General features: G+C 42.2%; 1 protein-coding gene across 11 annotated transcripts in view; it reads right to left on the bottom strand.

The window, feature by feature from the left end:
- The window catches only part of ARID1B (AT-rich interaction domain 1B), a 436905-nt gene that overhangs the window by 36762 nt on the left and 373771 nt on the right, over positions 1 to 26372 (bottom strand). For 6 of the 11 annotated variants that reach the window (XM_077898062.1, XM_077898100.1, XM_077898070.1 and 3 more), the window contains 3 exons: positions 22725 to 23052; positions 20757 to 20885; positions 5750 to 5895 (listed from right to left, as the gene is read on the bottom strand). In XM_077898062.1, the coding sequence (XP_077754188.1) occupies positions 5750 to 5895; positions 20757 to 20885; positions 22725 to 23052 (603 nt within the window). The remainder of the gene's footprint in view (positions 1 to 5749; positions 5896 to 20756; positions 20886 to 22724; positions 23053 to 26372) is intronic. The other 5 variants (XM_077898090.1, XM_077898130.1, XM_077898109.1 and 2 more) reach the window with 1 other exon arrangement.

The raw sequence follows: 26372 nt of genomic DNA, 5'->3' as shown, positions 1-26372 counted from the left end.
CGTGCCCAGGAGTCCGGCAGCGCGCTCACTGATGCCCTGGGAAGTGCCCGGCTCTTCCGCGGGCACACTGGCGTGGGTTTCAGAGCCCATTTGCAGCCAGTCAGCCCTTGAAGTCATCACCACGCACACAAATCATAATTGGGATGTTTTTCTTTCCTTTTTTTTTTTTTTTCCAAATTACTTTCAATACTTAGACTTTAAGAACTGGAACAAAAAGCTTTTTCAAGTGATGCAGCTGCAGAGAAAAATCTATTGGGATCAGCTAAAAATGCTGTTATTTTTGTGAATGTGTGAAACCTCAGAAAAGCAGCTGAGAGAGATTGCACCAGGACCGCCCCGCTCAGAGCAGTGGGTCGCTTTCGTGCAGTCTTCTCTCTGGGGTCTAGTGCTGTAGGAATTAGTAAATCCATGCATTAAGAAACACCCTTTTTAGAAGAACAGAAGGAAAAAAGAGCGGGACGAGTATGGAAAGAGGAGCTACTTTATCAAAGTCCATATGTCCTTGCTGGTTATTCACAGAGTTGGTTCAAAGGAACGACAGCCACACAAACCGAGAAAGTGGCAAAGTCACGGACTCATGGCTTCTGGGAAAGCCTGCTTCTTCAAAGGTTACAATGAATAGTTCTGTCAGTATTTGTGATAAATCATGTCTAGATATTACTCTTGAAAGATAGAAAATAGTAATATTTGTTGTTTGTGCATTAAATGTGTTAACATACACAAAAAAAACAATTTTTAAGCATAAAGAAGTAGGCCAAGATGTATTATTCTAATTAAGGACAATTAATTTATACTGATTTAAAAATCAGACTCAGATGAATGTAAGCATATATGTTGGTTTGAAATTCCCCAAACTTTTTCATTCTCTATTATATATTTTTAAATGGGCACTTAGGGTCTGCAAATATAAAAACTGTCAAAAGTAGCACTGCTTTATTATTTTGAGAGATAAATCAGGATAGGATTGAGAGTAACAGTTTTATTTAGTCCTCCTGCCTTACACTGCAAATTTTATTTTACTAAATGGATCATAAGGTCTTTCCTTACTGTGGCTTTTGCTGCTCCTTTTGTTGAAATGCTTATTTTTGACTTCTTACCAGAATTCTCAATGAATCACCGCAAAGAGCTATATGCCTCCCAGGGCCAATGACACTCCAGGGGCACTATTTTTTTTTCTCCTTTCCCAGAAGAAAAAGACCACCACTATTGTAAGGATGTGTTAAATCAAGGCCCTGTTCTTTCTCCTATTGACATCAGTAATCCAGTATGTAAAGTTCAGACATAAAAAGGGGCAGTAAAGAACCCGTGCCTGCAGAAAGTGCTGTGTGAGTACTGTAAATACATTTCAAGCGCTAGCCTCTGGCTTTGCAACTGAAATTTAAGAGCTGGAATGATTTCCTAAAGTAAGTGTGGGTCAAGGTCCTAAGGCAGCTATTCCACCCTGGATTTAATATATTCAAAAGGAACATAAAGAACATATGGTGTGAGCAAAACTGAACTCAAACATTCACTCTTACTCACTCAGCTTTCTTTACTTAGTCTCCCTTACAAGGCGACAAAATCATTCCCAGAAGATGGAGAAATGGGACCAGAAACACACACTTGGTTTGTTCTTTTCATGGTAAACAATACAGCATACTCCACAAAATCTTTTATACCTTGTTTCTGAAAACACAGAAGGGCCTATCTATGTGTATACATCTGTAGATATTCATGATCGTTTTTATACATGCAAATATATAAAGAGTACCGTTAACATAACACATTCAAAGGGTACGAGGGAAGCTCTGGAGAAACACTTCTCTTGGGCTGGACCAGCCAGGCCCTGAAAGCATCCTCTGACACTTCTGTGTGCCAACACACCTCCACAAGGGCAGTGCAAGTGAGATGCACCACACTGTAATTTCCATCTGTGCCCTCTCTCTTTGTTACAGCATCCCAAGGAAACATGCAACCTGAACAAAACCAGTACTCTTGCTATGCATTGCTGCTTTGAGGAAACCAGCTCCCGTCTCCAGCCAGCTAGACTGATGCTCTCAAGAAAGCCCCAGCTCCAGAGGAAGCCCAGAGCTACCAATATACTTGGCATAGTCCCAGCATCCATTTTTCCCACTTGAAGAGATACGGTTTTCATAATTTATTGCACCTTCTCTATCTTTGGGGGTGGGGAGGATAGCAGTTCACCTCAAATCATGAACTTCAAGCAAGCAAGCAAACAGAAAGCCCAACAATCTTTATAAACTACTTAGACAACCAGCCACTAGCAATGGTGCTAAAGATCTAAAACTTCCTTAGTGAAAGGTCCTGAAGTCTCAAGAAAGCATCTATCCACTTGGAGGATTTATATTCTAGGCATAGTTTTGTAAATCTTTTTAAAATTTTTATTTTTTTTAAGATTTTATTTATTTATTCATGAAAGACAGAGAGAGAGAGAAGAGGCAGAGACATAGGCAGAGAGAGAAACAGGCTCCATGCAGGGAGCCTGATGTGGGACTCAATCCCGGGACTCCAGGATCACGTCCTGGGCCAAAGGCAGATGCTCAACCACTGAGCCACCTAGGCATCCCTTTTATTTTTATTTTTTGTAAATTTTGTTTTAATTTTGAAACAGCAAATGCCACATAAAGCTGGCAGCACTTCTGCCAGGAAATACCTCTAAGTGGGAGGTTCTTTTTGCATAGACACATATGAAACCTATCTGAGGAACCTGTGAGGAACAGAGATTCTTGGATTCCTCAGAAATTCTGACTGGGCCCCAGAGATCTGTAGTTTTAACAAGCATTCCAGGTGACACAAGTTTCTCGATTTTTGAAAACATTGAAAGAAACTGTCGATAGTGTGGAAGTGAGCTCGCCTTTTTTCTCTGTTAAGGGCTAATGGAGCTAGTCTGCCTCATACTGGTAGGACATCCATAGGATGATGCTTTTGGGATGGGGTAGGGCTAGGTTGGCAGAAAGATCTGGAATCTGACTGGGCTCTTGTAGAAGAGGAAGGCCTGACTACATGGCTGCTCATTTACTATCTGCAGATTATACTGATGGAACCGCACTGCATTTTGCAGAGTGCCTTCCAGTGAGGCGAACTTAGAACCACAGATGGTAGATACGCTTTCTGGAATTTAGAGGTCTTCCTTAAGGTGGTGGTTTATACAAAGACAAGTACACGACTAATGAATATTATGAAAGGAAACACGAAGTATAAAGTAACTAATAACACAAGTATTATAAAAGGGTCTATTTGACAAGGCTATATGTGATATAATTTTGCCCATAGCATTACATAATTCTAATCTTTTAATGCAAATAATTTTTTTTAAAGGAAGCTCCTTTAGAGGGGAAAAAATCCCCCCACTGCTTAGCACCCCACTTCCCCTGCATCTTAAAATGAAGAAATAGTTGTCACATTCATACTCACACTGACTCCATTTGAATAATTACTTGCTCACTGAAGCCTGTAACCATTTGTCACTACACAGGAAGACGTTTTTTGGCCCTGGTACCCCGTCTACAGCACAACTGTCTGAACTCCACAAGGAGGATGCTGGAATGCCAGTTGCATAAGCTGCTAACTGAGGTTCAGCAAATCCCACTGCCAGCCCCGGACATCATGGGTATTATCTTCCCTTTCTCCAAAAGTGTCCTTTGACAGAGAAAATGCTTGGCTGTTATCACTCGTAATATGCTCAAACCACTAGACTTAAGTGATGATGATCAAAGCCATTTCTGGCTCAAACTCTAGAAAAAGTCAAGAGGACATCCTCAGACCAAAATCATGAGGAGCCACTCAGTAACATTCCGAGTTCCTTTGTTATTCCTGTTTCCCCCAGAGATTGTGACAGAGTGATAGCAGATTGGCGTGTGCCTATCAATAGATACACAATATATGCCAAATCATCAATATTCTTCGGATGTGCTAGCTAGATGACTACTTTCTACCAGGTAGCATTTGACTTACAGAGTTGGAATAAAATCACATAAATGTGTAGAAAAAATTTGATAAATGTCTAAATTAACTCAATATGTGTCTAAATAAGTAGGTCTAAAAATTCAATATTTCAAAATATACAATGCAATAAAAGAATAATACTAGCCCATACAAAAGACTGTGATGATAACCAGCTTTTCAACAAACAGATTGCCTCTGTATGAAATAACGAAAAGCTGAATTATCTGAATAATAATAATAATAATAACAATAAAAAGAAACCCTCTCTGTGAATCTCCATTAAATTGGCTATTCCTTGGGAACACAAATCTTCTTAGGCAGGGCACAGTGCCACCTATTCGTGGTTGGTTATTTTTGTGGTTCTGGGGTCCAAAGGAAAAATGAAAAAATGAGTATTGCTAATAGTAGGTGAAAATTTATTGTGTAGTTTCAATGCTCTGAAGTAATTTTATTTCAGCAAGCCAGACAAAACACATAATGTCATAACCCAAATACACTATTACCTGGGACAGTGCTGAGAAGGGAAGGGGAAGCTTCTGGCAAATAGACTGTTTAAGAGCATTCATTCCTCTTTCATCTCAAATGTAAAAACACCCACCTCGCTGGGATGAACTACCAGTATCAAGAAGAGCTATTCTATTTATTTAAAAACCTTCAATTTTGTCAATAGCTGCTCTTTCTTCCTCTTCCAGATACTTTTAAAGAGACGTCATCAAGGAATGGCACTATTAAATTAGACCCTGGAAACCAACAACTCAGAAGCTCAGATAGGATGCAAGCCCAGCCTCTGGCTGCCTGTTCGGCTGGACAAAGAAACAACAGCTCCTGGGGTGGCCTTTCAAAGACAGGTCAGAGAGGTGGCGAAAGGCAGAGGAAATGAAAAAAAGTAGTAAGAGAAAGCCAAGCCTCTAGCTCCATGGTGTTTTCCTCACACATCATAAAACATTGCAGGACACACACAACTGGTTTCACAAAGCTCTGCATTAACCAAAGGAGAGCATCCTCCTGAAATTGTGCTTACGACTCGAATAGGTGCTAGAAAGTAACAGGTCAACTGTGATTCCCCAACTTTATCTCAGCTGAAAGAGTAGCACTGCTCACTGCTGGTGGTTCAGGGTCAAAGGAAGCTGAGAACACAGACTATTTGCACAGGTTTGGGCATTTTTGGTATTACCACAAATTGAAAGGCCACTCTTACTGCACGGATTGGATGGGATTTGGTAAGAATGTAGTTGGTGACTTCACAGAGTGGGTTTAAAAAATTAGACATAATGGAAAATTTAAAACAGTTTGCTAAAGAAAATTGTAAAGAGTTTTTCAATGGAGACAAACTGGTAAATAGCACTTACGAACAACTATTTCCAGGTATAAATGTAGAAGTGAGAAAATACTTCCACCCCTCCCTCAATCACTTCCCCTGAAATATGAACTTGAAGTGTTCATCTCCACCACGATGGAATGGAGTAGCAATCTTGTCATGAGATCTTCCAATACTTTGAACGATGTCCAAAGAGAAAAAGAACTTAGTGAATACATCTAGCAAGCAATCCCCAGAGTCACTTGGAATATGTCCACACATTACAAAAACAGAGTGTATAAAAATAATTTACACAGAACTCAATGTGATCCTTATGTCTAGAAATATAGTTACATGATTGAACAAGTTTCCAGGTGGCAGAAAAGTTGAGTTTTCCCGCTTTTCACCCAATGATCCCATTGCTTGGGGGTTGTTCACTGGTGCAGGCCTAAGAGCAGAAGAGGGGAAGGGAAGGCAGCCTTCAGAGCACAGAGCTGCCACGGTTACCTGCTGAGCTGTTCACCATATTGGGCGTCATGCTGTAGGGGGGTGCCTGGGTATTCATCAGCCCAGAGCTGTTGTTCACAGGCTGGCTGTAGGGAGAGCTGGAAGCCATAAGTCCACTCTGATTCATGCCGGGAAAACTGCCTTGCCTGTAGGAAAAGAAAGCACATACCTATATATACTGACCATGCACAATGGGAGCACTTTACCCTGGTAGCCATTTCTCATAATCCACTTATGCAAGAGGCGGGCCTGCTATTTTTCATGTTCGTTTAAAATAACTTATTTCCCAGAAAGAGAGGCTGAATATTGCTAAGTAATTATTTAATACACTGTGTAAAAATTCCAAATAATATAAATTTCACAAGTTATACATTTTGAATGTCGAATGGTCTAGGTTATGATTTATATAGGGAATATAAGCCAGAAAGGGGGAACTTGAAATAAAAACAGGAATTACAAAAGCAAGCAAAATTAATTTCTAATGCTTAAAAGATCTCTTTATAGCATTACTTAAATGTCCTCGTATCAAAAAACCAGAAGTTAAGGAATGAAAATCAAATTGGCTGTGTGGGAATGTTATTTAAAATTTTTTTCTTTGACTTAAATTTTTCTGATATAATGAATATGGGAGAAAGCATTTCTAAAACCCTTCAATCCTGTTATTTAACATTCTGAAATTAGGTACTATTAAAAACACACCAATTTTCCCATATTAACATGACACAGTAAATACCACACTTTCACTTCTTTTTGTAGGCTTTCCTGTGACAGGATAGAAAGGAACCTAGATTGGCTGACAGTGTGCCTAAAAGGCTCCGGGGTCACCCCTTCCCGACTGCGATGCAGACTCATGAACTTAAATTTTTGGTGACTTAGTTTTGCTAGTTTTGTGTGCATGCTCTGTTATTTTTTTATTTTTTATTTTTTTCATGCTCTGTTAAAGACAAACTTCTCACTCCTGCAAGGGGGAAAATTTCTTAATCTGAAGGGGACAACTGTGGCACCAAGGTGTTTCTCTAACCACTGGAGATGAGATCAGGAAAGGGGAGGTCTAAACTGCGCGGTGCTTTAATTCTTGAGAGAGAATTACAAGGTCAAGAGAAAAATGATGGCAACGTGCTAAAATCTGGGAAAGTCTCCAGTTCCTACTCAAGCATCTCTTATGTAAATAGTATACTTTGAGAAAACTTTTCAGACTTTTGGCTACGAGTGTTTCCTCTTAGAAGTAAAACTACTAGGATGGGTAGAAATCCACACTGGCTTATCTGTTCCAAATGAATTATGATTACAAATCCCCCCACCTCCATTAAGCTGTCATTTGATGACTTTTTATGCATTATAGTAAAATATTTTTAAAGCGACTCTTTAAAAGATTAACATAAGTCATTTTAAGAAAAACCCAATATACTATTCTTTTTGTGTAGCAATTTTCAATGGATTCAACTTCCTGGCTGGTAGAAAAAGTTCAAACATAGTCCACTTGAAGATTCAAAGTATTAAAGGTTTGAGCGGGTTTTTTTCTTTCTTTTAAATATTACATCAACCATTCGGGGAAATTCTGTCCAAGCGAACACTCGATGATGGCTTGGAAAGAACATTCTAGCAGGCTGAGGGACTATTGGTGTGAGCATGGCTCTGGAAGAAAGGAATGTTACTTCAGCCTTGAATTCTGAGCTCAATGGTGCCACTTCAAGTGACTACAGACTGCTGAATCAGGATTATAATTCCCAGTGCAGTTCATTAAGAATGTATCTGAGATCATCTGATGGCTTGATTAACCTCTAGGGCATCAAATACTTCTAAACCCATTGCCCGGCTGCTAGACACCTACTCCTTTATGGTTAGGGTCTTAGCATCAGCAGGTAGGCAGCTGGCAGTGACTCAAGTACCTGAGGTTCTTTCCTGACGTGTTCTCATTCAAACAAAAGACAATTTCACATTCATGTACCTGTTTCAAAAGAGAACAAGTGGCACCTGTTGGGGCTGCTCTCTCAAGTTCTTAGAGGATAAATCATCTGAAGGGCATCCTTAGCTCATCAACAGGTTGGGTTTTCTGAAGACAGCTTTCAAGTCTCAACCGGCAGGGACCCATCCTTCAAGATCCAGATTCAAGACCCACCCTGTCTGGGAAGGCCATTCTCACCCCCTGCCTGGAAGCTTGCCTGCCCTGGACTCTGCCTATCACAGCCTTCTGCACTTTCATTTGTGTATTGTAACCATTTATGTGCGCATCTTAGTTCTTATAGGTTTGGATGTCTCCCGAAGAGGAGCAACTATGGAGTGCAGTCAGCTACTAAAGGAATACTTGTTAAATGAACTGATAGAGAACATTCTACCATTGTAAACAGGCCTCCAGAAAGACGGCCATCTCTTTCAGCTTCCACCAGATTCAATTTCACATGTGGTGTGACTATTGTGCACATGAAACAAATGGTTCCTTGAGCATGCTTGCTTAGAACACAGGTGGAAAAGAGAAATCGGATAAAACCCACCAGGCAGGCTCTCTGGAACCCTAATTCATGATTTCTCCCCCAAGGCTGCACTGTCATCTACAATCACCATAAGGGGATGAAGGTACACATTGGAGGTTAAAAAAAATACCCTTAAAATAATAGAAAAATTAAAGATATAGAGGTGTGTGTGTGTGGGGGGTGGGGTGGGGGATGTCAGTTGCTGGCTACAATGGTCTGGCTACAATGGTCTTCAATGAAACCATGCCTAGAGTTTTACAAGTCTGGTCTTGATTCTGTCACTAGTCACACTTTCCACTGTCTGGGATCCGGGAGCAAATCTCTTTGGGGCTCTGGGTCTGGTTTTGCACGTAACCATGGAGGGTCTGATAACAAGAGCAACTGTCCTAATTTATGAGGTCCTTATAAATGCTCCCAGCACCATTTCTAGGCATTTTACTCATTTAATTTTTTAAATTCCTGGAGGAAAGTAGGTGGAATTATGCTCACATACAGAGAAAGAAAATAAGAATCAGAGAGACTAAGTTGCTTGAAGACACATAGCTAATGAATGTCACAGGCCTGCTTTTAGTCTAGTGTCCTCTATTTCTTTCTCCACAGGCCCTCTACTACTGCTAGCACCTGACAAGACAAGGTTTAATGGCACGCAGAGCCCACTGTATATCTTCCTACCTTCTATCTGTCTATTCACCTGTAGTTGTAGAAAGCTGAGAAATAAAAATGGTGCTTCTCTCTGGGCTTCCTGAATACCTGCTTCCAGGAAGGAGTTTATCCAGGGTGCTTGCTGCGGGCCTCTCAGGTATCCTAGTAGGGAAGTAGCCAAGGAAGACGGGAGTCTTCCCAGGAATGCAGGGCATGTGTGGCCATGAGCACAGCACTTGGCCATCTGTCCAAATAGGTGAGAAAGCCAGCCTTCCATCAATGCAGGAGAAACCCCATTCATTATTGCTTTGGAAACTACTGTCAGGACTGTTGGTAATTTGGAACAAGCAAGATGGGCTTAATACTGAAAAACAGAGCTTTCAACACACTCTGTTGAATTCTGGAAATGGAGTCAATTTTGTTGGTGGAAGGAAATCTAACATGGCCTCCCATCTAAACCGCGTGCACTCCAACTTGTGCACTCCAACTTACCACTGTGTGGCTAATAGGAGAGAAACGGTTTCTGGGGCCAACAGAAAGCTTCTTTGGTCGGGCTCACTACTGTTACTCGGACCACAGAAACCTCAAACGAAGCTGGGCCCTTTCCAGAGGCAGCACTCACTGACTGCTAGATCCCTTTCTGACCACAGCAACATTGGGAATGCTCCACATGGAATGAGGGGAGCAAAGACGTAAATGACACAAGACATTCTCTTTTTCAAAGAGAAACAAGATCAACAAAACAAAAAGAGATAGAAGTACAAACTGAAATGAGGGAAACATTTTCTACATAAAACCCTAAGATGTAAGTTACCTGGAAGAGCGAAGTGCCCTTCCTTGACCTTTGGCTGTGGGAATTCCTGGGCTATCTATTATGGGCTCAGATAGTTTTTGTTACAAATTACTGCTGTCCTAATGCCACACATTCCTGACCTGCCATGGTTGTGGCAATAAATGCCCACTAATGTCTCAGGGGGGAACTGATGAACATTGAAAAGTAACATTTTGTTGGTGTTGGGCTGCTAACATAGCTACTGGGCTGCACCCCCAGGGAGGTGGTGCACAGATCACAGCAGGTGGACCACATGGACCCTGTGTTCACCTGGGTCTGGTCTTCTGCAGCACAGTGCTCGTCCCTTTATCTTTTCAAAATCAAAGTATGGTGTGTGTGTGTGTGTGTGTGTGTGTGTGTGTGAGAGAGAGAGAGAGAGAGTAAGGCGGGGGGGGGGGGCGGGTTATCTGAACACGTGGGCCCACAAAACAACTAGAGGAACTTTACTTAAATCAGTCTTTGGTTGGGACTAGATAGAAGTGTTTGAGATCTGTCACTCAATGACAAAAGCCAGGTTAGTATAATGGGAATAATTCAAAAGTGGAGCCTCTAGATGTGTTTCCCTAAAGCACTCCTCATTCCTGCTTCTCAGTCTACACACATGCACAAGTAATTTTTTAAATAGATTTTCCTTTTATTCACTTTGGAGATTTCTCAAACATTACACATTTATATGCCGACAAAGAGCTGGCTTTGGGGGAAAAAAAAAAAAAACCCAGCAGCAAAAATCAGTTTTAAAGTGACCGTTTCCAATGGCTCACCATGAAAGACAGAAAGGGGAATACAGCTTCCAACTACAGCTTGAACTTAGCGGTTAAACACACCAGTATGAAATGCTATAAAGAGTAACCACACATTTCTAAATACCTTGTTTTAAAGTCAACTACAATAAAATTTAAAATAAGAGCTATATATGATTTTCGTGCTTTAAACGAATATTTAGGCCATATTGTTTTAGCAATCACCACTATTTTTTCTCAACAGTGACAGACGGGAAAGTGTGAAATGTGTAACTTGGAAATGAGTGGATTTCTGATGCAGCTCTTTAGAGAAGGGTAGGGACAGACAGAAGAAGTGCTTTGGAAACAAACACCACATGAGTAGAACCATGTCACAGAAAGTCCCAGGGGCAAGCCACGTGGAGAGACACTGCACACAAGAGTTCTAGCAGAGCCACTGAAAATATCATTCTTGAGTTATGTTCACTGTGAAGATAAAGCAAGGCGTGCTTCATCAGAAAACTGTTATGACTGCCAAATATACATATCTTTCTCTATATGGACTGCCACTAGAGATGGAGTTTGGGTTATAAAGCCAGAAAATACTGCTTACTGACAAAAATAATTAGGCTAACACTGAAATTTGGGGCATTTTTTCACTTAAACTCAACAGTTGTCAGAATCAGGAACTTGAATCTTTGAACAGCCCAATTCCAGCAGAATGTATTTTTGGAGAGCTCCAACTGTATGTATAACGTCACACAGGATGCTCTATTTTAAATGTTTTAGGAACATAAACCATTTTCACATACACGTCCGGCACCACTAGTGGAACACCTTCCATCCTGAGTTGCACACCATCTCTCCCCGAGCAGTACCAAGGACAAATTCAGTCATGATTATTTTAAATCTAATATCTAAAGGGGGAAAAAAACTACCTATACCCCCAAAACAACACAACCCAAACAGAAGAGAAAACTGTCTGAACCCCAGCCCATTTTTTGGTGTGGCTGATCCATCAGCACACCTGTAACAACACGCACATTAGTGATTCTGGTGGCAAAATAATGTTATAGTTTCAACAAGCCAGTTGCACTGGTGAGGAATCAACCCTGTGAATGTAAAGTGGCATTTATATTTTTAAACCAAAGATAACAGATAGAAGTGCCAATTATTTAAAAACAGTGGATTCCTGTAAAAACACACAGCCACACATTATTTTTTACAGAAAGAACCGTACTGCTTTCACTCAGGTGGACATGCTACAAGTGACTCAAATTAATCAGAAACGTCTTCTCTTTTTGATGGTTCTTATCATTTGTTCAAGAAGAGTGTTTTAGGATAGGTGTGGGAGGGGAAGGAGCCTGAACAGTAGGCCCAAACCGGAAAACAAACACAAGTCAATCACAGGAGCTGAGTGTCCACCTGCAACCACACTCTGTGGGTGATGAGGAGGTGCATCTGCTAGAAGCTCGGAACAAGGGAGGTCACAGAATGTTCCAGGAGAAAGGGATGCCAGCCCCTCCTCCTCTGCTCTCAGATCTCGTCTCAGGTCAGATCAGTGGGATTCAATCAAGTGAGGAGGGGAGAAGAGGGCCTTTGGGTGTCTGGGAGTAGAGGCAGCTGGCGGACTAGTAGGGAACCAGGGCAGAGACGGAGGGAAGGGCCAAGTCACCCAAGGCTTGTGGTCCTAGAGGTCTCTGTGTCCGTATGCTGGGAGAAACAGAGAGCCCAGGGGTTGTGAAGCAGGAGCAATGGCATAAAAAGATGTGTTTCAAGGGCATCTTCCTCTGCCTGTGGATGAGAAGACACACGGGAGGCGGGAAGGATGAATGTGTGGCTGGCAGGTGTGCAGCTACTACAACAGACCAGGGAAGAGAGGCCAATGCCTTAGAGCCAGGTGGGCAGTGACACAGAAATGGACCGTATCTCGGAGGCAATCCTAATGGGACTTGGTGATGAATTAGATACTAGGGAATAGGAGAATTAGGGAATTAGATATTAGGGAAAGGACAGAACCACCAAGGTGTCTCCTAGGTGTCTGAATTGCATAAGAGGATGGCTAAAGAGGCAGGCACCAAGAGGTCAGGAGGAGTCTGGCTTTAGACAGGCTGCATCTGCCATGCCCCCGAGCTCCCAAGAGGCAATGTCACATGGGCAGCGGGGAGCTCAAGTCTGGGAAGCAGAGGGAGAGTCCTGGAACTCATCTTTGCTTCCTGTGCTCTTATAATCCTTCTTAAGTCTTGGTTAAGATCTTCCCTCATTGTGAACATGATCTCTTTTGGGACAACTTGTTCCCTTAAAGAAGGCTGTGATGTGTGTAAACCCAGCCACAAAACTAGAGTAATACATAATCATTTTCCAGCTATAAGTTAATAATTCCACAAACCCTTTGGTAATTGACACATTTAAGTTTTATTTTCTCCTTTGAGGATGGGCAAAAAGGAAGGTTATTTTTTCAAGAGATCTATGAAAAGGACCCTTTCAATAGATGGGCAGTGGTAACTTTGTTCACTGGTCTCGAGAATGGTCTTTTTAGTGGATATAGAATTAGCAGATAACTGCAGAGAAGTTCTCCCTGGCAAGTCTCTGCCGTGGCCCTTATCACATGGGCTGTCCACGGGACCCCTTTGCCTCTAAAGCATTTCTCCTGGTCGTCTTTGCCTTTCTTCAAAGAGCTGTGTTCTCACCTCTGCATCTCGGGAAAGCAGTTTCTCTACCACACACCAAGGAATACTGCATATTCCATCTTGATTTCCTAAAAGGCTCTAACGCCTGAAATATTTTTTCCCTTTTTTGTTAACTACTTCATGCAGACTTCTCATAGGGTTCCAACCTGTTATCAGTTCTGCTCTGGCATCACTGTTAAAATGCACCTGTTGTGCAATTTCAAGATTAAGTACTTCTTTTTTGCCTCAATGCAGGCATCCCATTCCAGTTGTTCCTAAAGCACCTGACAGATCTTCACCTTCTTTCTCAAATCACCCAGGAGAACAATTAGAGCTCAAGGGTTTTGAAGTGAGAGACCTCCTTGTCAGGGTGTGAAGAAAATACAAAGTGTTTGGCTGTTTGAATTTTGGTAATTGAGAGCTAAGAATGTTCTCTTCATCTCAAAGTGGATTTTAGTTAGTTAAGCCCATTGTTCTGTTACTAAGAACTGTTTAGTGGCAATCAGACACGAATGAACTGTAAGTCTCCCTTCTGAAGACGCTTCATTCAGAGATCCTGATATTAGCACTTCCCTGCCGACTCCCAGCACAGGGGCTGCCTCAGGTACTGGCTAGAGACCAAAGCCACAGGTGGCAGAAGTGGGTCCCCAACCAGTCTCTTCCCTGCAAGAAGTGGACCCCAGAACTTTGTGGGTTCTGGTACATGTAGCTTCCCATTGGGTTCTGATAAGATGCATACTGCATAGCTCCCTGGTCTCGTAAAAATGAGATCATTGTACATCATGTAAGAAAAATTAGTTGCCAATGATGTCACCCACAGAAAGAAAACAGTGCTCTTCTCTGTGTTAGGTCAAAGATCTTTACTTAAAAAAAGTTTATTTTGAGATCATTATCCCATTAGGAAAAGATCACAAGTAATTTATAAGGAGGGCTATGCCTTTTCAGTAATAGAAGTACCCACCCTTTATACCTGGATGCAGGGTATAAGAGAATGATGATGGAAAGGTCTCTTTGGAGGTACTAGCACCTCACACACAAGTGCATATCAGCCTGACAAATACCGAGAAGCTAAGCAGCACCCACCCAAGAATTAGCCTGAGTGATATTTTAGGAATGAAGTCATTAAGAATGCAGAGATCTCCTATGCACTCACAGACTCCTCATACCTAAACAGACTAGTCTATCACCCAAAAAAAAAAAGAATCTAGGTCCCGAGATCTCTACCTCGTATCTTGCCAAAGCAATATTCTGTAAAACCTTCTAACAAAGAATGCAGGGCTGTAGTGCCAGGAAATATGTCAGTATAGTCTTTTCTAGCTTAAAACAAAATCATCCTGAAATTCTTACAGATTTCCTGAGCTAAAAGGCAGCTTTGGGCCACAAAGTTATTTAATTTGTTTAAGCAAACACTGTTCAAAATTAGGCTGAAATATATTGCAGGAAAAGTGTGAAAGCTGAGCAAAAGTATAGTTCATTACATCCTCCCCAGTCGTTCTGCCCTGAGAAGGAGGATGGGCAGGATCCAGAAAGTCTTACCTGGTATTTCTTTAACAGTCAAAGGCCATTCAGAGAGAGTTAACTTTCAAATCAAGGGACAAAATCTTATGGTTCTGTAGCTGTGGGTTTTTGGTTCAGTTTGATTTTTTAAATCCATTAATGGAAGCATAATTTAAACTAAGAATGAAGGTCAAGATTAAGAAGAACCTTTGGTGCCCTAGCCCTTTATGCTACCAGGTAAGGGGTCCTGTGAGCAATCTGAGAACCCAGCCCCTTGCCCATGATCTTCATGTGGTCACCCGGGATGCTTCCCAAACCCCAGCTGGGACAGATGAAGACCTAGAGCATATCCTCTTCACCACTTTTAAACTGTTCCTGGTGTCAGCCTGAAAGCCCTGCAGGTTGGGGACAAGGCCAGTGCTGCTACCTGAGATACATGTGAGTCCAATAATCTTGCCCTTTACTAACTCTAAAGAGCTCGGATTGCCTGCATGGTGGGGCTGATTTTCTCTGGGGACGGGGTGGGGGTACTATGAAGGCAATTCTAGATATGACCATGGGGCAGAGAAGCTAGTAAGGCCATGAGGTCAGATGTGCAGACAAGCGGCTTAGCCAAGTCAACAGGGGCACACCCCACTGAGGTAAGGCTCACCTGGGTAACAGGAGCCCGAACCCAATGTTGGTGCCATCATAGGTCACCTTAGCTGGTGAGAATAGCACCCAGCTGAGAGCAGTTCAGACTGGAGCGTGGACAGGAGATACTCTGAGTGAGGAAGGAAGGTCTAGATACAGTGGCGAACTTGGAATATTGCAGAACGTGAGGATGACACTGATGTCTGAGAGGAGGGCAGGCAGATTTGGGGAGACCAGCTTTGCTGTGAGTCAAGAGACTGCCAAAGCCTGAGTTATGGTTTCAGGTCTGCACTACTTTTAGTTCCTCTCGATGCTGTCCAGTCACTGAGGCTCTGGTCCAGGTTTCTCCTTCAATATTTATCACGTCCACTTTCCACCTATCTGCTCCCCTACAGGTTTCTACTAGTTCTCTTTGGTAGTGGGAATTCCAAAGGCCAAGCCTTAGACATGCACTGGCCTTCTATTGCAGGGGGTTATAAAAATAGAGGCTCATGAGCCTCACCTGCCCATGGCTGAGGTGAGCATGTGTATACGGGTACAACTCTTGCCAGGTAATGATCACTTGTTCAGGGAACTTCACAGACTCTAGTCTATTAAAGGTTTGCTGTACATTTCACCTTTGATTCTTTGGATCTCATTAAACTTAAAAACATTTTTTTCTTAGTCTTTTAAAAATTAGTGTTTGGGGCGCCTGGGTGGCTCAGTTGGTGAAGTGCCTGACTTGATTTTGGCTCAGGTCACAATCTCAGGGTTATGGGATCAAGCCCTGCATCGGGCTCTGCGCTCAGCAGGAAGTCTTCTTGAGATTTTCTCTGCCCCTCACCCCAGTCATGTTTGCATGCGCTTTTTCTCAAATAAATAAAATCTTTTAAAAAAATTAATGTTGTACTACTTTTTTTTAAAGTTGGCTCCAGGCCCAACACGGGGCTTGAACTTACAACCCCAAGATCAAGAGTCGCACGTTCTACCTACCGAGCCAGCCAGGTGCCTCTAGTTTGACTACTTTTTGATTTGAGGACTAATAAATATACTTTATGGTTATCATGATAGTTCTGAAACTATGAGAGATTTGATTGAAATCATAATCTTAAAATACTAACATAATACTCAATTCTAAATTCTGAAGGGGAACAAGAGGCTAAAAATTAAGCAGAGTATTTAGAGGATAATGCAAAGGCTTACATTTAATTGTGGAAATAAAAACTTCAGCCTTTGAAATCTTTTCTTTGTCCTTCAATACTGTGACCTCTCCAATCACAGCTATTATTTTGAAACCTAATTGCCCCAAATCCAAAGGGCTAAATTCTTTCTTAAGACAAATCGCTCAAGGCCTTAAGGGCTGATGGACCCCACCACAACTGGGGCTTGATGGTTTACAGGTTTCTTGCCCCTTCCCCTTTGACATTTTAATGCACTCTCTCAAAGCAAGTATTTCCACATCAGTGGCTCCTAGCCCATCAGCAGAATTGCGTCATACTGGCTTCAAGGGAAGTAATACAGAAAAAGTGCCTTGCTGGCAAATAGGACAAGGGGAAGTAAATTGTAAATACCCCTCCCTGAAGGATGCTGGGAGACCTGTGTGTATGTGGGGAACACATCACATGCAGTAAGAGCACAGGCTAATCCAGTCGCTTGTACACGGGGCCGCTATTTCCAAACAGGGAAAGACCACTGGTCAAACTCTTATAAAACACTGAGCTGCTTCGGCATCAATATGGTTGGGGTGCTACTGATCAAGTTAACTTATGATTTCATGGAATTTAATGCGTGGCAAAGGTTAAAAAATAACATTGGTTAGAATTCCTGGTGTCTTGTTTTACTAAAAACAAAAATATTTTATATATATATATTTTATATATATATATATAAAGATTTTATATATATATATATATATAAAGATTTACTTATTTGAGAGAGAGAGAGAATGGGGGGTGGGCAGAGAGAGGTGGTGAGGGAGAGAGAAATTTAACTAGACTCCCTGCTGAGTGTGGAGCCTGAGTGGGGCTCAATCCCATGAACCTGAGTTCACAACCTGAGCCAAGAGTTGGATGCTCAACGGACCGCACAACCCAGGAACCCCCTGAAGACAGTTTCATTCTGATGAAAGATTATAAAGATCTGTGCCAGAACTTTGACATGAGCCAGCTCAAGTCACCAAAGACTTAGTAAAAGCTTATATACAGGGGGTGTTGGGGGCAACAGATTTCAGGGAACCAAAATATACCACGGCCTAAAGATCTGGGGCTTGCTGAACCTTCTGTAAGTCATGCTTCATTCTCAGAGCTCATTTCAGGAAAAGAATCTGGATAACTCTGATATATCCAAATCCACAAATCGGCTGTATTTGGCAGAGATGTCAGTTGTTGGGCACTACCAGGGGCCACCTCGAGTGGATGGACAGATGCAAAACACTAACACCTGAGGGAAATTTTATCTTACGTGTGCGTGTGGCCTGAGATTCATGGCAGTGCTTCCTTAGGAAGCAGTAGGCCAAAGTCTCTCCAACACTTCTGGCCAACTTTGGCTCTTCTCTGCAGACAGTGTCTCAACTCTGTTCAGCACAGTGTTATAGCAGACAGTCACCTGCCATCCCTGAACTAAGCTTTTCAGAAGATCATTTGATATTTCTACCTGTTTCTCAGTATTTCAAAAGAACTCCACCTTAACTAGAAATGCTTTAAATTAAACACAGCAGAGGCGTCTGGTGGCTCAGTGGGATAAACATCTGCCTTGGCTCAGGTCATGATCCTGGGGTCCTGGGATCAAGCCCTGCATCAGGCTCCCTGCTCAGTGTGAAGTCTGCTTCTCCCTTTCCCCTTCCTCTTCCCTCTCTTGTGCTTTTTCTCTCTCTCAAACACATAAATAAAATCTTTAAAAAAATAAAACTAAACACAGCAATGCATTTTCACCAGGTGGTGGTAGAGGATCCAGGACAAATACTCTATAAATTATTAATTCCAAATGTTTAGTTATTGTTGTTCAGCTAATCTAATACCCGAACAATGAGATTCGCCACATTCTACTGTCAATCCTCTGATAATCAAAATGAGGAATTCCTTTATCCAAAAGGTAAAAAAGAAAGAAAGAAAAAAAAAAACCCCAAGTCCTCTCTGTGTTCTTTAACTTACTCAGTGCAGCAGGTGTTTTTACCCCTGTTGCAGCACCCTTAACAAGGGAACTAGTAAAATGGCTTCCAAGCAGTCAAACCTGGGTGCTCTCTCTGTTTCATCTTCCATGCAACGGGCTGAGAAAACCTGGGGCACGATTGCCATAATCCAGCATTTTTCACAGTGAGCTGTTTCTAATTGCACATACACATGTGTGTACACACTCACACACTCACTCACTACTTTGTCATTAATTTGTCTTTTTCAGGTTCTTTCAGAGGCTCTGAGCCCTATGGGACTCTGGGGAAAGAAGTCATCTTAACAAATTCTGTGAATACAGTGTTTCTGTGAGGCTGGAGCCACTTCTTTCCCACAAGAGAAATGGACATTGAGTAAACGAACTGGTTTTTCAAACTGCCAACCTAAATTCCACCCAACACAGCTATCCATGGGGGAAGAAAATAAAAACAAAAGCAAAAACACAAGTTTGCTGCAACGAGATGTTAGGTAAAGCAAAAGCATGTTGAAAATCAAATTTCTTAACCCAGAGCACTAAAACATGTACTATACATGTTTTCTCACACTCAAGCTTCTGCTCTAAAAAAAAAAAAAAAAAAAAAGGCACAACAGGTTATGTGTACTGCAAAGGGAGAAGGAAAGGAGATTTAAAATAGAAATAAAACTTTCTTTTCTTTCTTTTTTAGAAAGAATGCTGTAGACATGAAAGGCAAAATTCAGAGCTAACAGGGATGGGGCCACAAAGACGAGCCTTTGCCAAGTGTGCTTTACAAGATTTACAAAGAATAACTCCAACATCTTTCTTTTTTTATTTTTAATTAAGGAGGAGGTGTTGTGTTCTAAGGAAGCTATCTGGATGCTGCTGGCTGAAACGCAGATTTGATCTTCTCGTGCTGGTTAGCTAACATTGATTTTCTGCCCCAGTGGAAGAGATTTTACTCTGATGCATGCCATTTAAATTCATTTTACACAGCTGCTTAATGTGGCTTGGCAAGGCACAGCCAGACTAGCTTTGTGGATCTAAATAGGACTCCAGAGTTGGTAAAGGACAGATCCTATGGATTAGCAGCTGATGATAAATGCTTTTCTCCCCCTACTGTTATTTTCCTACTGACTCATGAAGTGACCTTGAAGGTACCACAAGAAAGGAAAAACGAGGAAAAGACAATTTCCCAAAAGAAATGTGTTTACCTAATTCTACATTTGTTATTTTGCTTTTAGGATTATGTTTACAAAATTCTGTATTTGTTGGCCCACATTTAGGATCGTGTTTGCAGGATTTAGAACTCGCGATTGCAAAATTATCATTTGCTCTTGCTGTCTAAATGTATACTGAATATGAAACTATTGGAAGGCTCTTTGTTGTTATGTATTCATAACAAGTAGTAGTTCTATACGTTTAGTCTTCAAACAAAGCCAGGTAACTGTTCTCTGTTTTATTTTAACTAAAAATGTGGTGTGTTTCTACTCAAACTACTGAACAGGATTCAATCTATGCAAGATAATCTTATTACGACATGCGAAACAGTATCAGTAATAATATTTTTGCTAAATAGATTGCTCAACAATAATACACTTTAAAAGCATTTACTAACCTCAAAATGGTGAAAGCCTGCTATTAGATAGCTTTGCAGTAGCAAAGAATAAAGATACTTTTTGTTGCTGTATGTAATTCCTGTGTTGAAATCGGTAATTAATATGGCAACACCACGTTTAGAAAGCAAATTCTGTGTTGGGTTATTTGGTTGCACTTTTCTGGTGACTTCGATATTCTAAAACTCCTTGGGAGAAGGAAATAATAGAAATCTTTGGCACAGACGTCTGCTCAGCGATGATATAATGAAACCCCTCGTAAGTCCTATTAATAACCTGAGCCATGTCTCCTGCAGTGCATCTCCTGTCAAATGAGGTCGCTGCACTCTGAATTCAGGGGTGTGTGTAGGAGCAGGTCATTGTAGGGGCAGGAATGACAATAACACAGTCATGATAACAGTGCTGTACAACACAAGTTCCCACACAACACAAGGACAACAATGGGGCAAATCAGGCCAGAGGAGGTGACTTCATTACTTTTACAGAGATAAAAGTTTGTATTTCCCTCTCAGGCATGAAGGAAAAGAAGCCATGCCCAAAGCCATGCAAAGACAGGATCTGGGGGAATGGCATGCAGGATTCCACCACGCGGCCACGGTACCATTAATAAGGATGAAAAACAATGGAACGAAACGAACAAAAAACCCCGAAACAAACAAAAATAAACAAAAAGACACCCCCCCCCCCCCCCCCAGGATGGATTTCCTTTTAGGTCTTTTGCTTTCTTGTTTTAGGTGTTCCTTTCGCAGCCAGATGGCATGGTCATTAACAGTTTAAAAAAAAAATGCCCAGGTCCCGCAGCAAGTCAGGGTATGTTGCTACCTACCCGTACTGGTCAGGCTGGTGCATCATGGGAGCCTGAGAGTTGCCATAGTTGGGGTGCTGGGAAGAAAACATGGGGCGTCCGCCAGCCCCAGACTGGCTGGGATAAGCAGGCGACCTAATGTATGGTGGCCTAAAGTAGAACAGAAGAACAACTTCTTTGGATTTGTTCTGTAGACAAGTATGAATCCCCCTGCACATTATGTTCTGTGCACACATAGGTGTGGAGGGCTATGGAATGGGGCGTCGTACTCTGTACCATGCAGCTGCCTGGGAGGGCAACTAGATTATCAGTCCTTGAAAAAAGGGTTGCGGGGATGGAGGACAGGGCAAAGAAGAGAGAAAAGTGAGACTCTCAGATCTCGTCTCCACTGACACTTTTGCAATGTGGCGTTGACATCAGTACAAGCCAAAAAAGACACAGTCCTCATTTAAAACGCCCGGAGAGCTACAATGGGCACTACGTAAAGGCAAGGCTTTGGAACGGCCTGCTCATCAGAAGCAGAGAATGAAAATGTACGGCTGTGTACCTACACGTTAAATTTATAGAAAACGACACTTTGGCTGATTCAGAGAGGGAGCAGAGTGAACAATTATGCCCCGATCTCTCTGGGTCTCTTCCTCCCGGGGTCACTATCCATGGCCTTGTGTCCAGAGCAGTCAGGCACACTTGCCACCTGAAAACAGCGAGTACCTTAGGAGTTGCAACAATGGACAATTCGGGGAAACCTAACTCAGAACTTCAACTGGACCAGGTAAACCAGTCTTCATGGACAGGTTTTTTTTTTTTTTTTTTTTTTTTTTTTCACAGACATTTTTATCAAAACATTCCCTAAGGCCTGTGTAGGTTCGGTTTAGTATAGTGCAGAGTTCAGGAGATTTTAAGTAACTGTAATGTGGATGAGAGAGAGAGAGAGAGAGAGAGAGAGAATGATTGACTTTCATTTTGATTCCTCAAGGGAAATTTATTATTATTTGGAGCAAATGGTGAGACTGAAGGGGTCCCTAACATTCCCCAGATAGCAGCTTCAGAGGAAAAACAACAAAGGGACACATATAAACATAACACACACATACACACACACACAATTTTTCTTTCCCTTTGACAAAAATCATTCTTCTATCTTTTCTTCTGAAGATATCATATTTTCATACATAGCTTTCAATATGCTTTGTTTTAAAATGTTACTTTGACATATATTAAACATCATTTAAAACACATTTATAAGTGCTTCTTTTAAAACTATTCACTTCTGTCTCATAAATTTTTAATTAAGCATGTTATTTTTAAGCAGGTTAAATATTTACTTCAAGAGCTTCAAAAATCAAGAGTAAAAATAAGTAAGTAACTGAGGCTAAAGCCTTGCTCTATCAACTTCAGCTTTATGAAATATCTTGGCTCTGTTAGCCACATTTTGGTTTGGACAGATAGAGGGGTATGCCCAGAAAAAGAAAATACAACATAAGAATATGAAATCTATAAATCTCACACAGAAACATTTAGACAAACATACACAATACATATATGTGCATAGACAAAGTTTCTGTTATAAAGATTTTTTACGGTGGGGTTAAAAAAAAAAGGAAGGTGGTTCTTTTTCAGTGGCTTAGATTTTAAAAGCCTATATTTTAGGCTTTAGATTTTCCTGCCTAAACCCTGCTGTTGTAAATGGAACCACCCAGAGATGCCACCACTCTGGGGTGCTGGTTACAAGGACGAGTCACAGTCATTTCAATAAGCTCCCAGAATAGACTTGCCCACCCACTTGGGGTCCTTCCTTGATGTCTCACGGACCATGGTCTGCCATTTCCTTCTCTACTATCACGGGATGGCATGTGACAAGGCCAAAGGAACGGCCTAGCTGAACGACACTGCGCTGCTCCCCACCCCGGGTGACCCAGGCGACGCCGTGGCTCTGTGCGCGACACGCGCTCACAGGGCGCACACAGACCGCTGGCCCCGACGGCATACCTGCTCTGCGCCGAGTTTGCAGCGGCCTGCATCACTGCGGCGGCTGCCTCCTGTGCCTTACGGTTCACGGTCGGCATCGGTGGCCCCATTCCTGGCCCTCCCTGCTGAGACATGCCAGGGGAACTGGGGGTCATGCTGCTCATATTTCCAGGAAATGGTCTGTTCTGCATCCCAGCTGATGGCATTCGTCCCAGGGGCATCGCACCACATGGCTGGCTTGGCCCCTGTCCATGCATCTGGTTGTTGGCATTGATGCCCATGCCGGGCCCTGGGCCGCTGTAGCTTGCACTGGGCACCCCGCTATACGTTGGGGGTCTGGAGTAGTTACCTAAACAGAAAGTAAACACAAATTAAAGCCTTTTACTTAGTATCTGGACTTGTGAGGACATTCACTGGAAATCCTTCTGGTCCAACAATGTGGTCAACACAGAATAGTAGTCATTATCCTTATTGACCCTTCCCCGCTGGCACCGATAAGGCTGGCAGCGTCAAAACATGCTCTCTTGGCCCATTCCCAAGGCAAAGAACCACACAGGACAGCCACACGATAGAGGGGACATTCAGGCTAGGCATGAAAACCATCTATGAACAGGCAAGGGATGCTAGTACTGAGTGTCACTTCAGTACACCCTACACTCCCATTCCTACCCTTTAACCAAAACCATTTCAACCCCTAGTCCTTAAGAACACACCAGTGTGACTGCATTATGACATCACTACATTTGACAGTTATGATAAAGTGTTCAGAAAGGCAACATGTAAGACATCATGCACATATGGTTAAAATTTATCCCCCCAAACCCCATAGGAGATGTCATGTGGAAGCTCAACATTAGTCCAGCAAAATAATCAGTTTTTCTCTAGTGTTGGGGGCATGCTGCTTCGTGTTTGTTGCTCCCTTGAGCCCCTGATAAAGGGGCTGGTTTGCGCTTGGTGTCATGTCTTATGAACTGCGGTTGCAAGTGCTACCATGACATTCAGTGCAGGGAATGGGGAGCAGGAAGAGCCTGAGGAAACAGTGAAGAACCATGGAGGCACCTCCAGCCCCCGTGCACACCAGGGCACACTCAGGAGAACAGCAGCTTCAGGGGCCCTGACTATGCCAGTAGTCTTGTCTTCTCTCTCCTTCCACGCCTTCTATTTTGAGTGAGTGTACATAGATTAAATTCGAGTAAATTAAAGGCGTATTTAATGTCATTCCAATAATAGTAATTGCAGAACTACACTATGTGTGCCAAGTGGGGTTAAGTGCTTTGCGTCAATGATTTCATTCACTTCTCCAATAACCATACGAAATACATATAAATGACCATGATTCCATTTACAAATGAAGAAAATCAACAGCTAGTACGTTAGGATTCAATCTCAAGCAAAAGGATTCTGGGACCCATATAATTAACCAATAAAATATGCTGCCTTCCCACAAATGATTATTGAAATAAAATAAATGTAAAAAGCATTTGTAGACTATGGATTAGTGTTTCTCAATCAATCCCTACAGCTTTCTGGAAGAATCTCCTTGTCAAAATAACATAACTGTTCTAAGGGATATAAAGTTAAATATAATGCAATTCCTGCACTCAAGAGCTCACTGTGTGTGTGTGTGTGTGTGTGGTGTATGAGGGATAATAAGAGAAGAAAAAGTCTACTGAGGAGTTGTTAGGGTTAAAAGACATTATGCATGTAAAGTATCGCAAACACATATGTAAAAATGATAGGGGTTATATACCTGGGTGCCAAGTGTGACAGAAGAGAGGATGGCATACACAGGGGAGAGGCCATACATGGCAAGAGACAGCCAGAGAGGAGAAAAACTCAAGATGAGTCACTGATGAGCTTCATGGGGCTGTGCAGGGCAGGAGTAGAGGTCAGATTCAGCAGGGCCTTGTGTCCCAGGCCTCCAAAGTGTAAGTTAGGAGGAGCTTCTCTAGGTTTTCCAGCAGAAACTGAATTTGATTAGTAACAATAATAAAAGCAAATACTTAATATTTACTATGTGCTAAGCTCAATTCCAAATTCTTTGTATTAACTCATTTAATCCTTGTATTAAGCCTAAGAGGCTTCTAATTCTAGAGATGATAAACCTAATTCTAGAGATGAGAAACTGGAAACGTAGGATGTGGAGGAGCCTGTCTCAAGGTCATGTGCCTAATAAGCAGAGACGGCACGGTTTGCATTCAAGTAACATGTGTGCATGGTTCAGAGTCTAAGCACATAACACTACTGTGGGGCCTCTCAAATGCTTAAGGAAAAAAACATACTTATGTGACATACCCTCATAACTGTAAAACTAGGTTTTTTTAAGTCTAAACATGTAAAGCTGCATTACCTACAAATCTGAAAGAGATCCATGGACTTTTCAACACAGACTGGGTACTTGCTGTTAGGTGCATCACATGAGCTTTCTTATTTGGGTGTCCACGAAGTGTATTATTTATTGCAGACCGTATGAAGGTCGCCAGTTATACCGACCATGTGCCAACACACTTTCTGTAAAGGGCTGGACAGTAAATATCTTAGCCTGTACAGGCCAGAAGGTTTCAACTAATCTGCCACCATGGCCCCAACATGGCCAGAGGCACTCCATACACAAATGAGAGTGCCTGTGTTCCAATAAAACTTTATTGAAAGACAGTGGGCCAAAGTGGGCCATAATCTGCCAGCTCCTCCTAGAGACCAACGTGTTTCTCTGACCCTGAACATCCCCTAGAAGCTTAAAGAAATCCTGAAGGGGAGTAACAGAGTCTGGTGCTGGTGAATGGAGTCAGGAACTGGGAATGGAGAGGAAAGCCAAGAAGAATAGAAGGAACAGGAAGGTTTGATGTAAACTCCTTCAGGTGCCACCCTAGCTCCTCAAATTTAAAATGCCTTTTCATAAGAAAGTACTCTGCCTTTACGGACATAAACTTACACGGTTCCCAAGTAAAAGGTAAAACAGTCCCTGCTCATCAATTTCCAAGTTCTTTATAAAAAGTTCTTAAGTTGTTTTGGCATCTCCCACCCTGCAGGACCACACATAAGGTCCCCGTCTGTCTTCCCGTCACACCAGCCTGGTGGAAAGGGCACCTTATGCTTCCCTGGCTCGTGAGGGACGCAGTGCAGCGGGTGGGTGGCCGTCCTGCCTCTTCCCACGCCTTCCTGGAGCATGGTCCTCAGAAGGCTTCTCTGTGGGCAGAGTTAGGACCTCTCCTCTGCATCCTCACTGGCGTTGCCCGCCCTCATTTCCAGAGAGTCTGAGAGCATCAGGAAACACGACGCTTTTTTTTTTTTTTTTGGCTCTTGCTTTTATTAAAAATAAATAAACTCATTCACAGTTCGAAGGCAAATGAAAATTAATTCACATATTCATTTGATTACTAGCTCCCACCCTCCCCCACCACTTGGTAAATGACTCATTTGGTAAGAAACTTTATTCAGTGAAAACATATGTACCCTTTGCTTTCGAAGGAAATGAAATAACACTTTAATCTTGTTTTAGAAAACAAGCGTTTAGACATGGTTATTGCAGACTCTGCCCACAATGCAGTTTTGTTAGAGAAGAAAGTTCCCGATTTTGTTGAACTCTGCTTATGGTTGGAACAGAGAAACTCTGTCACCCTGGGTTCTTGCGCTTTGGGAGTAGCTGGCAGTTGGGAGCTGTATTTTGAT

Source organism: Canis aureus, chromosome 1 (genome assembly GCF_053574225.1).
Source record: "Canis aureus isolate CA01 chromosome 1, VMU_Caureus_v.1.0, whole genome shotgun sequence".
NCBI classification, from domain to species: domain Eukaryota; kingdom Metazoa; phylum Chordata; class Mammalia; order Carnivora; family Canidae; genus Canis; species Canis aureus.
Note: the sequence above shows the minus strand (reverse complement) of the source record. Positions and strands in the feature narration are given on the sequence as shown.